Source organism: Malus sylvestris, chromosome 9 (genome assembly GCF_916048215.2).
Source record: "Malus sylvestris chromosome 9, drMalSylv7.2, whole genome shotgun sequence".
Classification (NCBI taxonomy): domain Eukaryota; kingdom Viridiplantae; phylum Streptophyta; class Magnoliopsida; order Rosales; family Rosaceae; genus Malus; species Malus sylvestris.
Genome location: NC_062268.1, coordinates 11,370,041 through 11,385,549, shown reverse-complemented (window position 1 = coordinate 11,385,549; position 15,509 = coordinate 11,370,041). Strand labels below are relative to the sequence as shown.

The 15,509-nt window shown below is 38.2% G+C and overlaps 2 protein-coding genes across 2 annotated transcripts; both read right to left on the bottom strand.

Annotated features, from left to right (window-relative positions):
* Positions 1-2,872: 2,872 nt before the first annotated feature.
* Positions 2,873-3,981, bottom strand: LOC126633794 (uncharacterized). Its single transcript, XM_050304348.1, has 3 exons — positions 3,862-3,981; positions 3,667-3,772; positions 2,873-3,565 (listed from the first exon to the last, which is right to left on the bottom strand). The coding sequence occupies exons 1-3, from the start codon at positions 3,957-3,959 to the stop codon at positions 2,873-2,875; spliced, it is 897 nt and encodes a 298-aa protein (XP_050160305.1). The 5' UTR covers positions 3,960-3,981.
* Positions 3,982-4,082: 101 nt separating this feature from the next.
* LOC126633793 (uncharacterized) lies at positions 4,083-6,341 on the bottom strand. Its single transcript, XM_050304347.1, has 3 exons — positions 5,107-6,341; positions 4,261-4,872; positions 4,083-4,170 (listed from the first exon to the last, which is right to left on the bottom strand). The coding sequence occupies exons 1-3, from the start codon at positions 6,339-6,341 to the stop codon at positions 4,083-4,085; spliced, it is 1,935 nt and encodes a 644-aa protein (XP_050160304.1).
* Positions 6,342-15,509: the final 9,168 nt, after the last annotated feature.

Genomic DNA, 15,509 nt, shown 5'->3' with positions numbered 1-15,509 from the left:
AAAAACAATATTTCCCTACATCCATAAAAAAAAAAAAAAAATCAACCAAGTCAAATATTATAACAATGCTTAATCTTACGCCAAGTCAAATATTATAACAATGCTTAAAAAAATCAACCAAGTCAAATATTATAACAATGCCTAAAAAAAAAAAAATACCTATACCTTAATTCTATTCCAGAAAGCTTCCTTATCTACATCCTTAATCTTACGCCAATGCTTCGCCAATGGGAGAATTCTGTGGTCTCTAACCTCCGATGCCACATATTTTGAAAATGCACTAGAGTTATCACTAACTCATTTTCCGGACATATCAAAAGAACAAAGCTGTTTCGTCCATTTGGGAACTGAGGGTCCTCGCCTCCGTTGAGATGTTCCTTGTTCATACAAAAACCACGATTAAAACAAACCAAAAAAGTTGGAAACAGATGTAAATTTTCAGTTTATAAGAATAATAGAAGATTAAACACCAAAAATAAAAAAAAACGAATCTAATAATAATATAGAAAAATAACCAGCTTCGACCTCCTCCTCTTCCACATGAAGTTCCTCATCACGTTGAGAATCACTACTACTATCCATAGCAAAACCAAAGGAATCACGGAAGAAATGAGGAATACAGAAGATGGAGAAGGAGAGGGAGTGAAATGAGGGGGTGAAGGGAGTGAAATGAGAGAGTGAAATGAGAGAGACGGAAATAGGTCGTAGAAGCTTAAATATGCCAAAAAACTTAGCGTCGAAATATGCAACCATTACGTCGCTTCAAAGCGACACAAACTCTGACACACTTTTGACTAGCATCGAAATAGGGTAATATGGCGTCGAAATAGAGGACAATTACGTCGGTTTAAACCGACGTTCTGCTGACAGACAGTAATTCCAGTGGCCTCGGAATTGGACGTGTGAATGTGACCGAGGCGTCGAAATAGGGACATATTGCTTCGCTTAAAACCGACGTTATAGTCTGACAGTTTTACCTAGCGTCGAAATAGAGGACAATTGCGTCGGTTTGAACCGACGTTATTCTGACAGACAGTAATTGCAGTGTCCTCGGAATTGGACGTGCGAATGAACCGAGGCATCAAAATAATAAATGCCTGCGTCGAAACAATAACTGGTTGCGTCGGTTTTAACCGACGTATTAATTGTTGCGTCGAAATAATAAGTGGTTGCGTCGAAATAATAAGTAGTTGCGTCGGTTCAAACCGACGCCACTACTTATTATTTCGACGCAACGATTTATTATTTCGATGCTTCGCACGTCCAATCTTCCAATCCATTTCCCCGTGCAAAAAAACCGGGAAAATTCCCGCCCAACAAAAAAATAAAAAAGAGTTTAACTAAAAAAAAAAATGGAAACGCAAGAGACAAAAAAAAAAAAAGTTAAACCCAAAATTAAAAAATAAGCAGTTATGTTATTTCATATAATATTTTAATATATAAAATTTAACTTATACATAATACTTAATAAAAACAGAAATATAATTTTAGGATCATTTTGATATAGATGCCTTATATTTGAATTTTTTTAATCAAACATATATAATTTTGAAACTTTTGATCAAACATTGTTCGGTTAATTTATAATTAAAATTTTGATTTTTATTGTAAATAATTGATCACCTAGTTCATAAAATAGTATGATAAATATTCTAAAATCACCATAAACATCCAATCTTATCTTATCATTATTCGTTTAAAATGAATTTTTCTTATGCAAATAATTTGTTGTATTAAATTATAAAAACATATAAACATCATATTAACATACAATTATGAAATATAACATGCACAAATATTAAATATAACGTACCAATTTGTATTAATATGGGTATAACACAAGATTTTGTGATATCCACTAGTGTAAATATATCAAATTGAAGATCGCATTCATTCACCGTATTCATATAGGGTGAAGGAGTGTACATATAAAAAATCATCAAAATCGGAGTTAAAATAACCGTTAAATCGTGATTTTTCGTTAATAACCGTCGAATAAGTTTTTCCCGTTACTTTGTCTCAGAAAGTTGTTTTTTTGCGATTTTTGGCGTATGCGATCTCGAATTATATACAAACATGTTTGACGGTTCGATCGTTGAAATTAGTTTCGTAGAATTCGTATTCCATCAAAACGATACATCCACTAACACTTAAAGAGTTTATTCATACTTTCATTAAGTATAACACAAGATTTTGTGATATCCACTAGTGTAAATATTTCAAATTGAAGATCGATCATTTTTTAGGGGTATAAAATTGTTAAATAAAAGAATTTAATATATATATATATATAATTATTATAGTTTTTAGAAGTATAAAATTGTTAAATAAAAAGAAAAATAGTGTAATTAAGAGCTCAAAAAATTTCGTGAACTGTAAATAAGAAAAAATAAACATCCTTTCTTCGCATTAATACAAATAATTCACAACAGGTTTTTATCTTGTGTCGAAATAGACTGACATTGCGTCGGATTCAACCGACGTAACATGACAGTCTGCGTCAAAATAATCTTTGGTTGCGTCGAAATAAGCTTCATTGCGTCGGTTAAAACCGACGCTAACTGACAGTCTGCGTCGAAATGATCTTCAGTTGCGTCAAAATAAGCTTCATTGCGTCGGTTAAAACCGACGCTAACTGAATGAAAAAAACCGGGAATAGTGCCGCCCAAAATATTTTAATTAAACCGACGTCGGTTAAAAGCGACAGGAAACAAGCTTAAAAAAAAAAAATTTATAACCCAATATTATAAAAAAGGTTTAACTTATATATATAATACTTAATAAAAAAAACAGAAATATAATTTTGATAATAAGATATCATAACATACGAAATGAAAGATAGTATAATTAATACATAAAATAATTAACATATTTATTCTCCGTCATCATCTGTTAGCTCATCGTCGACATTGGCATGATTAACGAACTCGGTAGGCAACGCTAATAATTCAAGAAAAGGAGTCTCTTCCACGCCAACCCTTGTATGAAAATTTTCATTATCAAGAATTCGATCATCCAAATTCGGTATGGCATAATCATCAATAGCATCACTATCCTCTAGTACGTCAAACAAATCCCTCGGCTGAGTTCGAACAACTACGTGCCAATCTTTTTCAATTGTGTCCTCCACGTAAAATGCTTGTAATGCTTGTGATGCTAGTATGAAAGGATCCTCTTTAAATCCCAATTGATTGAAATTCACCATAGTAAATCCATATTGATCGGTCTTCATTCCTCGTGGACTTTCACTATTAACCCATTCGCACTTAAATAACATCACAGCTCGACCCCTATCTCCCACCTCAGTAGGACCACAATATTTAACCTCGAACATATCAACAACTCTGCCATAACAATTCACTTGCCCAATTGCTCCAGGAACATTTGCAGGTACAAAGACACCACAATTTTGATTCTTATGCTTATCATCCACAAATTTTATACGAAATCTAAACCCATGAACAATGTGACTTTTATATCTACTCACAACCCTACTAGGATAATTAGCTAGCCAATGCAAGTCTTCAGATATCAACGTGTCATTAGCATGATAGCTTGAATTCATCTGTAATAAGTATGAAGATAAAAATTGACAGAATAACTATAACATGTTATAATTAAAATGCAAAACAATAAATAAATAATGTGATTGTTATATCAACTCACATGTTGCTTGAACCATTTTGGAAATTCTTTCTTGCTTAGCTCCTTAATTTGGCGCATAGTTAACCTTTCTCGACGATGTTTAGTTTTCAAGAATTCCTCATGTTGGCTACACAATTATGTCCAAATTTAGATAATTAATTTTTCAAAGTTAAGAAAACCAATAAAACATTAAAACGTATGATTAAACGTTCTTACCTTCTAAATGGGTTCACTTCATCACAATTATTTAGAATGTATCTATGGCACTGATCAAGAGCATTTAGATCGAGCTCCACATGTTCTCCTGAACCCATATAACATCCTTTAGAGTCAAAAATTGATAACCCATCAGACACTCCACGTCCAATCCCATCTTCATTTCAGCCTCTACGGGTACGACGAGACTCGACACCTCTAAGATACATGGAACAGAAGGACTAGCACTCATCCACCAAATATGCTTCAGCAATAGAACCTTCAGGATAACCCTTATTACGAACATAACGCTTCAACGTTTGCAAATACCTATAATTATAAACGAAACACAAACAATTATAATTATAAATTAAAGTTATGACTACAATTGTAAAAAATTTATAAAAAATTATTAATTACCGTTCAATTGGATACATCCATCTATAGGGAACAGGCCCTGCAAGAGCTGCTTCATCTGCCAAGTGAACTGGAAGGTGCACCATTATATCAAAAAATGCAGGAGGAAATATTTTTTCAAGTTGACATAATGTCAAGGCAATTCTTGAACTCAGTTCCTTGAATCCTTCCTCAGACTCCTTCTTACTACACAACTGTCTGAAAATTGCACTCAACCCTAATAATACCATAGTAACAGCTTTAGGCAAAACCGGGCGTATTGCAAGCGGGAGTAACTGCTGCATTAAAACATAGCAATCATGACTTTTCAACCCATGTATTTTTCGTTCATTCACGTGCACACATCGCGATAAATTTGATGAATATCCATCGGGGACCCGAATAGTAGACAACACATTGCAAAACGCAGTTTTTTCTTCTCTTTTCAACGTGAACAAAGCTGGAGGTAGAAATGTTCTATTTCCTTCTCTACGTGGGTGTTGACTGCGTCTTATGTTCAAGACTTCAAGATCTACACGTGCAGCCAATCCATCTTTAGACTTTTCTATACCTAGCAATGTTCCCACCACACTGTCACATATATTCTTCTCGATATGCATAACATCAAGATTGTGTCTAATCAACAGATGCCTCCAATAAGGTAGTTCATAAAAAATAGATTTCTTCTTCCACTGACTGTTACCACTTGTATTGCTCGAAGTTCTTTTTCTGCGTTGCCCAACTGAAGCATTTTTCTTTGGTTTTCCAAAAGTAAATCTCAATGTACAAAGTTCTTCGAGACATTGTAAACCAGTCCACTGCCTTGGTGCACTACGATGCTCTCGACGACCATTAAAAGCTGTGGTTTACCTTCGAAACCTATGATTATCTTCAAGAAACTGTCGATGTCCCATATAACAAATTTTACGACTCGCCGGCAAGTAAATGGATTCTTTATCATGCATGCAATGTGGACATGCTTTATAGCCATGTGTACTCCATCCTGACAACATTCCATAAGCCGGAAAATCACTTATAGTCCATAAGACAGCAGCCTTCATCGTAAAACTTTGGTTGGAATACGCATCATAAGTTGGAGTGCCCACCTCCCACAACTCATTCAACTCGTCAATCAGTGGACGCATGTATACATCAATCTTTTTACCAGGACTGCGCGGTCCTGGTATTAAAAGAGACAACAACAAATTTAGTTGCTTCATACACATCCAAGGCGGCAAATTGTAAACAGAAAGCACCACAGGCCATGTGCTATGATCATTCCTCATTTTTCCAAAAGGATTAAATCCATCACTGGCCAACCCTAATCGAACATTTCGAATTTCTGACGCAAAATCCGGATATAAATTATCCAAATGCTTCCATGTTGGAGAATCTGAAGGATGTCTCATAAACTCATCTTTAGGACATTCAACTGCATGCCACCTCATATGTTCAGCCGTATGCTTCGACATAAAAAATCGTTGCAATCGTGGTTTTAAAGGAAAATACCACATAACCTTAGCTGCGATCTTTTTTCTCGACCTATCCGCTGCGTTGGTAATTTTATATCTTGATTCACCACAAACCGAGCACACGGTCAAATCCGAAGTATCTTTCCAATAGATCATGCAATCATTGGGACATGCATCAATTTTCACATACGTCAGACCCAAGTCATTTATAAGTTTTTTTGCCTTATAACATGATTCAGGCAAACAATCCCCTTCAGGCAACATTCTTTTAATTAACTCCAGTAAAGTTGTGAAGATGTCGTATGGCATTCCCGCTAAACACTTGATCTGATACAGTCTTACAACTGCTTCTAATTTCTTAAACTCCTTACACCCTGGCCATGAATCTTGATCTGCCTCTTCAAGCAACCTAAAAAAAGTCTCCACCTCTTCTGGACGCCCTTCCCCAATAGACGGTTCAGTAGACGGCCCAACACCTTCTTCTGTTAATGGTTGGACAAATACATCATTAAGAAAGTCATGCATGCCAATCACCTCATCTCCTGTTTCTTCTTCTCCAATTGCCACATTTTGCTCTCCAATGTTTTGCTCGCCATGATGTCGCCAGCAAGCATTTTTATAATCTTTATCCATATCATACAATATGAGATGTTCAATAATAGTGTTCCTAACAAAAGTATATCGATTACAACATCTTTTGCAAGGACATCTAAACTTATCAGGACCAACACCATTTGCAACTGCTTGATCCAAAAACAAATTAATTCCAGCTGTATACACTTCAAAATTTCGGGGTATCGTCAACCAACTCTTTTCCATGTTTTACCAGTTTACGAGGGTAAAATATTGCGCTGACACTAAGATGCCTACAATCTTGCAATCCCTATCATGTAGGCATAACTATTAGAATTTTCAATTTCTATCTTTCAACCCTCGAACTCTATCACGATTGCAATCTTTTAATTCTCAACACCTATTATAGTAAAAACAAATTAAAATAACAACAAAAAGTTATCAAAATTATGCTCATCTATTCCATTCTAGTAAATAACAACCAAAAGTTATCAAAATAACAATAAAATAAAATAACAATTATAGTGCAAAAGTTATATTTAATATTGTTAATTTAACATAAATGCTTATTTAAATTATTCATTCCATTTTCTCATAACAATTCAAATTGTAAAAAAAATTAATTTAACATAATATATTCTTATATTACTAAAAATGATAAGTTTATGTTATATTAATATTGTTAATTTAACATAAATGCTTATAAATATTATTCATTTCATTTTCTCATAACCATTCAAATTGCAAAAAAAAAATTCTTTAACATAATATATTCTTATATTACTAAAAATGATAAGTTTATGTTATATTAATATTGTTAATTTAACATAAATGCTTATAAATATTATTCATTTCATTTTCTCATAACCATTCAAATTGCAAAAAAAAATTAATTTAACATAATATATTTTTATATTACTAAATATTATAAGTTTATGTTATATTTAATATTGTTAATTTAACATAAATGCTTATAAATATTATTCATTCCATTTTCTCATAAATATTCAAATTGCAAAAAAAAATTCTTTAACATAATATATTCTTATATTACTAAATATTATAAGTTTATGTTATATTTAATATTGTTAATTTAACATAAATGCTTATAAATATTATTCATTCCATTTTCTCATAACAATTCAAATTGCAAAAAAAAATAATTTAATATAATATATTCTTATATAACTAAATATTATAATTTTATGTTATATTTAAGATTGTTAATTTAACATAAATGCTTATAATTATTATTCATTCCATTTTCTCATAACAATTCAAATTATTCTCATCTAATCCATTCTAGTAAATAACAACAAAACATTATCAAAATAACAACAAATTAAAATAACAATTAGAGTGCAAACAAAATTAATTTAACATAATATATTCTTACATTACTCAATATTATAAGTTTATGTTATATTTAATGTTGTTAATTTAACATAAATGCTTATAAATAATATTCATTCCATTTTCTCATAACAATTCAAATTATTCTCATCTAATCCATTCTAGTAAATAACAACAAAAAATTATCAAAATAACAACAAATTAAAATAACAATTAGAGTGCAAAAAAAATTAATTTAACATAATATATTCTTAAATTACTCAATATTATAAGTTTATGTTATATTTAATGTTGTTAATTTAACATAAATGCTTATAAATAATATTCATTCCATTTTCCCATAACAATTCAAGTGACAAAATTAATTAATTCGCCTAAATATGAATTAATTTAACAAAAATAATAGAAATTTATCTAACTACTTAAATTACAATTTTTAAATAAATAAACTTGTGTATTATACAATTTAAAAATTAAAGAATTTAGTGATAGAAACTTGAATTATAGAAGAATTCCGTCGTCGATCAATTCTTTATATACTCAACCAGCTCAAATAAATTCCCTTCAACAATAAATTGTATCAAAACATTAAACATAAGAGGAGAAAATAAAAATACTACAAGCAAGAAAAACTTACCTTTGTGAAGAATGAACTTGGAAGAACTCGGAAGGTGAGAGAGAGAACAGCAGAAGTCTTGTAAACCGTGAGAATGAGATAAATGCAAGAGAAAATGAAGAAAACACGGGGGAGGGTATATAAAGATCATCAGTCTGTCGCTTACAACCGACACTGGGTTTCAAAATATTTTAAAAAATAAAATATATGTCGTTCAGAACCGACGTAGGATTTAAAATATATAAAAAAATCAATTAGTGTCGCTTCTATATGCGACACCCATACTTTATGTTGCTTAAAAGCGACACTGTTTTATTTAAAGCGACGCCAGTATTTAAAATTATTAAAATGTGTGTCGGTTATAAGCGACATTAAATGTTTACGTCGTTTAAAAGCGACGCAGGCTTTCTAAAACCGACGTCATATTCAGTGGGTGTCGCAACTCTCTTGTGCGCCACTATATTATATTAAACCGACGCAACAACTGACACTATAGGGCCCTTTTGTAGTAGTGCTTGTATGCGTCTGAGCTCAAGCCTCGCATTCGCATGCATCATGCGCTGAACAGCTTGCTCACAACGAGCAGCCCACTCTCGCTACCCAACCTACTCCCGACGAGCAGCCCACTCCCGTGGTTCAGCCTGCTCTCGTGGCCTAGCCTGCTCCCGACGAGCAGCCCACTTCGGTGGTCCAACCTGCTCCCGTCGAGCAACCCACTCTCACGGCCCAGCCTGCTCTCGTGGCCTAACTTGCTCCTGTGGCTTTCCAAGCAGCCCAAGTCGGCCCAAGACTATCTCAACCATCCGGACTTATCATCGAGCCGGGGGCATTCTCACCACATTTTTTCATGGATTTGACATTTCCCAACTCAAATCTCGTGCACGGAGTCTACCACCTTTCCACTGCCCAAGAAGGCACATTCTTTCCAAGCTCTTCCAATCCAAATGGCGAACAACACTTTTCTCGACAAGTCATAGAGTTGACGAGCACCCTTGCACAATAGACAACCTTGGTGATTCAACTTTTACAACGCATCGGGATCCAACGTGCCCCGGACGAGGTATCCCGAAGTAGGACAAGGGTAGACGAACCTTTCCAGCAGCGTCCCGGCAAGCAGCCACTCGACCAGCAATGAGCCAAGCATTCAGGCAGTGTACATTCCTGATTGGGTTCCGAGATAGCGTATACTCCCGTCCCGTCTTAGTGCACGGAGAAGCGTGCACTCTCGACTAGGCCCACGGATGAGCATACATTTACGGTTGGGGTCACACTTCGATAGTCAACATGAGCAACCTTTAGGGCAAAGTGTTCATTCGTGGCTAAACCCGCAAGGAGCATCCTCCACCTCACATCGGAGTAGGCAGCACGACGGACGGAGAAGCAGTCACTCAATCCAGCTCAAGTTCAACCAGTAGCCTGCGAAGAACTCGCTCGCCTGTTAGGAATGCACCACATGCACTGCATCCGTGGTATAGACGAGCCAAACACATGGAAGAGCAGCCTAGACCAGCAAGTCATGGCTAGGGGTTGCCGAGAGCTCCGCTACCCCAACAAAGGAAAATTCAGGAAGAAGTAGAGAGACTCTTGACCAAGCGATTCATAATTTCCAACGCAACGAGGTCACCAACGAGGCACTACGACGGAACATGACCAACATAAGCAGGTCACCCTTCACGGATGATATCGAGCAGATAGAGCCTCAACGCGAGTTCAACATGCCACATTTCACATCTTTCAAAGGGGATGAAGACCCGAAGAGACACTTAAAGTGTTACCGAAGCGCAATGATTCTTTATCGAAACAACGATGATCTCATATGCAAGATATTCGCCACCACTCTACAAGGCGAGGCGCAAGATTGGTTCTACACCCTGCCACCACAATCCATCCGAAATTTCTACGAACTTTCTTTGGTTTTCACCAAAGAATATTCATCCTATCGCTCGATAAAAAAGAAGTCTGACCATTTGTTCGACGTCACGAAGAACCCAAAGGAGTCGTTTCGCGACTATGTGAGGAGCTTCAAAGTAGAGAAGGCAAGGATAGTCGGATGCAACGACTCGATAGCTAGAGCAGCATTTCAAAAAGGACTTCCAGTAGACCACCCGCTATTCAGAAAATTGATCATGAAAGAAGATCTAACTCTGGCAAACTTTTTCGCTCTGGCAGAGAAGCATGCACTTTGGGACGAGGCTCGCCAATGCACATTCAAAGACTTGAAGAAGTACCCGACGTCACATCCCTACTATCCAAACCAGAAGCAGCTGAGGACTTATTCACGTGTTTGACGGTATCTAGACCAGCAATAAGCTCTATCATCATGCGAGAAGAGCTGGGGGACCGACTACCTCTATTCCACAGTTTAAAAGCTCTCCTCGATGCTATTAGAAATTCAAAAGTTAACTTTGGAAATATTTGTTGTAACCTAAAAGCTCAAGTTTTACCTTCAAACGCACGCAGTCATCATCATGACGCACTATTCCACCGAATCCAGACGAACGACAATAAAAGAGTAGACCTTGGTGGATGCAAAGTTTTCTGACGAACGCAACAACTCAGCCCAAAAGACACGTCAAGGGCAGACAAACACTGGAAGGAACACTCATAAGCAAGTTTTGTCCTCGTCGCCCCTAAAGATTCTACATAAGAGCAACATGTATTGGCAGTTGAACACTACTTCCTGCTGCGCGTCATATGGCCCTAGCCGACCCTTGCTCCATTATTCAACTCTAGAGTGGCCTAATACTGGTAGTTGAGCATCTCCTGCCACATGTAACATGGCCCTAGTTTCATGGCTCCCTAACGCGCCTTCACGCCTAGCTTTGACAACGTAACAGAGCGGCCCAATGACGCCCTGACGGTAGCTGAGCACACTTCATTCGTGCTTACTCTACCTGATGGAGACTTCTGGCATTTGCATGTCAACAGTGCATCCAACTACAAAGGTTCAAGAGCAGACGTGGTCCTTGTCACCCTAAGCGGTTCGATACCCAAGCAGGCGATCATTCTAGGTTTCAAAGCATCTAACAACGAAGCAGAGTACGAAGCCCTACTAACAGGCATTCGAATGACAAAAGACTTGGCGGTCAAAAAGCTTTCAATTCATTTCGATTCCCAGCTAATCACCAGCAAGACTACTAGGGGCAAAGGCATGATGATCGTGGCAACCGACTACTTCACCAAATAGGTAAAAGCAGAGCCCATGACGACCACGATTCAGATGTACATAGAGCGCTTCATTTGGAGGAACATCATTTACCAATTTGGCATCCCTTAATCCATCGTCACCAACAACAACCCATAATTCGTGGGCAAATATTTGGCGAAGTTCTTCTAAAAATATGGCATCAAGCAGCACATGTCTACGCCAAGATATTCTCAAGGCAATAAGTAGGCCAAAGTATCCACCAAGATGATCATTGACTACCACAAGAAATCCCCCACCAGTAAGAAAAGAAAATGGCCAAACGAACTCCCTGGATGTCTATGGGCATATCGCACCACTAAAAGACGAGCAACCAAAAGGAGATGGCCACAAGCTTAAATTTGGCAGAAAAGTAGTGGAGCGCCTACAATTTGAAGAAGTACCATGTGTGACCTCCCACTACATCTAAGCCCGAAGACTCAAGAAGCTCGACGAGCACCACATCACAAGTCGAGGATTATCCAGTTGTTATGCAGTTCCTACCTTATAGCTAAGTTCTCGTTCGTTTCACTCATTTTTCAATGACGAATTCAGAAGTAATCACAACTTGGCTTGGCTGCATGCTTACAACAACTGATCACTCCGGCACTTCAAAAGAAGACTGTGCCCTTCTTAAGGACCCATCGTAGGAATTGCGCCCCCCATAAGACCAACCATGCACTCTAATGCGAGAGGATAAACTAATTTCTTTCCAGTGCGAGAGGGTAAACCAATTCCCCGACACCCATATGGGTCAGCTCTCCAAGACGAGATGATAAACTTTGCACTCCGAATATCCAGACGTGGATGAGCCTGGTTGCCCTAGTATAACTAGATGCACGATGGCTTGCGCCGAGATTCCTAGAAGTAGCCACAATGGTCTTTTTCAAGGCTTAACTAACTGAAGGATTTTGGGTCTCTTGGCTTAATCCGTGGGGAACTGAGCCCTAGAGACGGATGGGGCACATTACGCAGTACGCCCTACAGACGGCTGCCTTGGAACCCTAAAGCTGCTACTGAGTGCACTAAGGTAGCCTACGGATTCCGGAAGACTGCCTACGGCTTGCCCTTTGAGCAGTAAAGCCGCGCTAGACTTATACAACCGCACATTCTTGTGAAAGGTTAAACAAGCTAGTGCACATATATAAAGTTTTATCCACTGCCGACATGCTACGTAGTCGATAAGCTTCACCTGCCAAGCGCGAAACAACCTACACCAAGTCTTAAAGTGTTGTGATACTTGCTACGCAACCTACAAAATTGGAGAAAGTCAAGGTTAACAGCCTAGTGGTTACGTAGACTTGTTTGTTTCTGTAAGTAAGGCATCTAGCTGCCAACCCAATGGCTAACAACTTTGCAAAGTTCTACACCAACACCTACGGCTGCATAGGCTACGTGAGCTTGTCTGTTTATAAAAAAGTAGCATGCCTGCCACTGGTCTATCAAGTCTAAAGGTGAGAGCATGAACAAAAGAAGCGAATATGAAGAAAAGTGAAGGAAAACATGTTTATAAACAACCAGCAAAGGCCGAAAGAGTTCAAGCAAAACGAGAGCTACAAAAATAAACAAATAAAATCCTAAAGGCTACCTAGAAGACTATAGCAGCTTGGATATCCCACGACTACTTAGTCGCCACACCTTCAGTAGCCGCGACGCTCTTAGCAGCGGTATCATCCGGCGCTTCACCCTCGGCTGCCCTAACCTGGGTACTAACTTCTCCAACTACTTCACCAATAGAAGCCTCAAAAGTAAAATCAAGCAAGTTTTCTGGAGAAATAGAGAAGGTCTCGAAACCCCGAGCCCAGCCTTTTCATCTTTCGGCTGCTCATCCTCCTTGAGCAGACTAACATGGATGCTCTGCAGCTCATCCACTTCCTTCTTCAGACTTTCGTTGATCTTCAGTACACCTTGAAGTTCCTACACTTGGGGTTCAAGCCTATCAACGATTCTCTTGAAGTGGATTACTTGATTATAAGCAACAATCACTTTTTCATCCTTTGCATAAGCAGCGAAACGAAGCTCAAAAACTGCAAACTCAAGATCTTGAATCTGAGGTATATAACATCCAATCTCCTTCTCTGCACTTTCATGCTTAACTTGGATCGCGTCAACCCTAGTCTTCAAGTCAACGATCTTTTGACGAGCGGTCTCAAGTTGCAAAGAAGTGGGGGCAGAAATATTAGACCCATTCAAAGTAAAGAGCTTAGAATCTACCATAGTATTTGCCGTCTCCTTAGCAGCCTTGCTATATCTGCATCATAGCAAGCAGAGCAGTCCTTCTATATTAGGTTGTATGCTTTGCAAACGAGCTTAGGCAAACACCTTTCTGACACCATCAACAAACTTGGCACAAGAGTCCATGTTTTCAAGAGATCTGGTTTCAAAAGCATATATATTTCAGCAGCCTCCCGAGAAGCAGGCTTAGTGGATTTCTCACAGCTGCCTACATGAGCAGTTTCCTCACCCAGCAGGCGAATCAGTCTCAGCAACATAAGGAATGGGCCTTGGTGCCACTTTAGCAGCAGAGTCCACCTTATCGCTCTTCATAATAGCAAGCCTCTCCAAAGGTGAACCAGACTTAGCTCTCAACAGACGTCTTGGTACAAAATTCGGCACTAGGGGCATGATAAGACCTTTATGCTGAACAACCTATCAGCAATCGTACTAGCCATTCTTGACATGGCAGGTGCCACATGCTCAGATCTAGCAGCCTCATTTTTCGTCCCCTTGGAAAAAGTCAAGTCAATCACAAGCCTGGAGGCAGTCGGCGAACCCGCGCGAGCAAAAGAAGTCTTTGGTTTTTTCTCAGCCGGCATCTCTTGAGCAGGCAGGGAAGATCCCTTTTCCCACCTTCACTTGCAGCAGGATCCACAATAGTGATTGGACGTGCCAATGCATTAGCCTTGATCTTATTCACCTTCTCTTTTGGGAGCAGCCCACGATTCTCCTGACGAATAGAGTTAAAGTAGCCAACGCCATTTGTGGTACCTAGCAGGGGAGTTCAACCTAACATTCCAGCAGCTCATAAGGCCCGCAACCTCTTCATTTCTCTCAATCACCGGCCTAGCTCACATCATGTCTAAAAGCCTAAAAGGACATGAGCTATGTGACTCGCCTAGTACTGCGCCCCAACGCCACAATTTGCGGCCTCAGCCACACAAGTTGCCCTTGGTTCTAGCCAAGTCGAGCAGCTTAAAACAGTGGTCCCTGCCATAATATCTCCTCGGCCCATGCCGAGCCGACTCTTGGCCCATGCGAGTTGACGTGTCGCACCACCTCGACGGCTGCCTCGCGGTAGCACCATCCAAGAAGAAGACAAGGAAAATTAATTTTTTCATACCTCAGTGCGGCACGAAGAAGACGAAGAAAACAACGAAAGACGGTCCTTTGCATGGGCAAGATGTAGAAGATTGCTAGAGGATGAGGAACAAATATCCTCTAAGTTATCTCTCTCTTGTAGGATAGAATAAATTGTTTTCCAAAGTTGATTTAATAACCCACTTAAGGTGGACTTAAATAGGCTTTGAGAGAAATTTATTTCCCTTTCCTAGAAGGATCTAATTTCCTATTAAAGAGAGAATCTACATCAAAATAGGAAGCAGTCCTAAGTTTCCTAAAGCAAAAAGATCTCTACACCTGCTGCCATTTTCTATGAGTAGCCCAACAGGTGTGGGGGCATTTGTGAAGCCAAAAATATTCACAAGGTGACACGTGGATTTTTGGACAAAAAGGACAAAAATACCCTTGCAGTACAACGAGGTTCTTACACGTAAGCAGCGGGCAATCCTCTTTCAACCAAGACAGAAGTGCCCAAAATAGGTAACAATTCAAATTCCATCTCATCAAATCCCCTTTTGCAAGGTAACCTCCAAAATATTATGTTAATTGGTTAATTAATGGATTAATTATCCAATTAATCCATTAAATACCATTTAAATCATCCAATTAACCACAAAATACATCCAATTCAACCCTAAAGCTAGTCAAAGGCCGGCTACATCCTTTGCTCTTCACCTTTTTTATTTTTTCCACTTTATTACCCAAATTAAGTTAGTCAATTAATCCTATAACCCCC

Excerpts from the sequence above, each read along its gene's own strand:
- LOC126633793 (XM_050304347.1), bottom strand. The coding sequence starts at position 6,341 with ATGGATAAAGATTATAAAAATGCTTGCTGGCGACATCATGGCGAGCAA. Across the intron at positions 4,873-5,106 it reads GATAATCATAGGTTTCGAAG|ACACAATCTTGATGTTATGC; the intron begins GTAAACCACAGC and ends TCTGTTGATTAG. Across the intron at positions 4,171-4,260 it reads TGGATGTATCCAATTGAACG|GTATTTGCAAACGTTGAAGC; the intron begins GTAATTAATAAT and ends TTATAATTATAG.
- LOC126633794 (XM_050304348.1), bottom strand. The coding sequence starts at position 3,959 with ATGGGTTCAGGAGAACATGTGGAGCTCGATCTAAATGCTCTTGATCAG. Across the intron at positions 3,773-3,861 it reads GAAGTGAACCCATTTAGAAG|CCAACATGAGGAATTCTTGA; the intron begins GTAAGAACGTTT and ends ATAATTGTGTAG. Across the intron at positions 3,566-3,666 it reads CAAAATGGTTCAAGCAACAT|ATGAATTCAAGCTATCATGC; the intron begins GTGAGTTGATAT and ends TACTTATTACAG.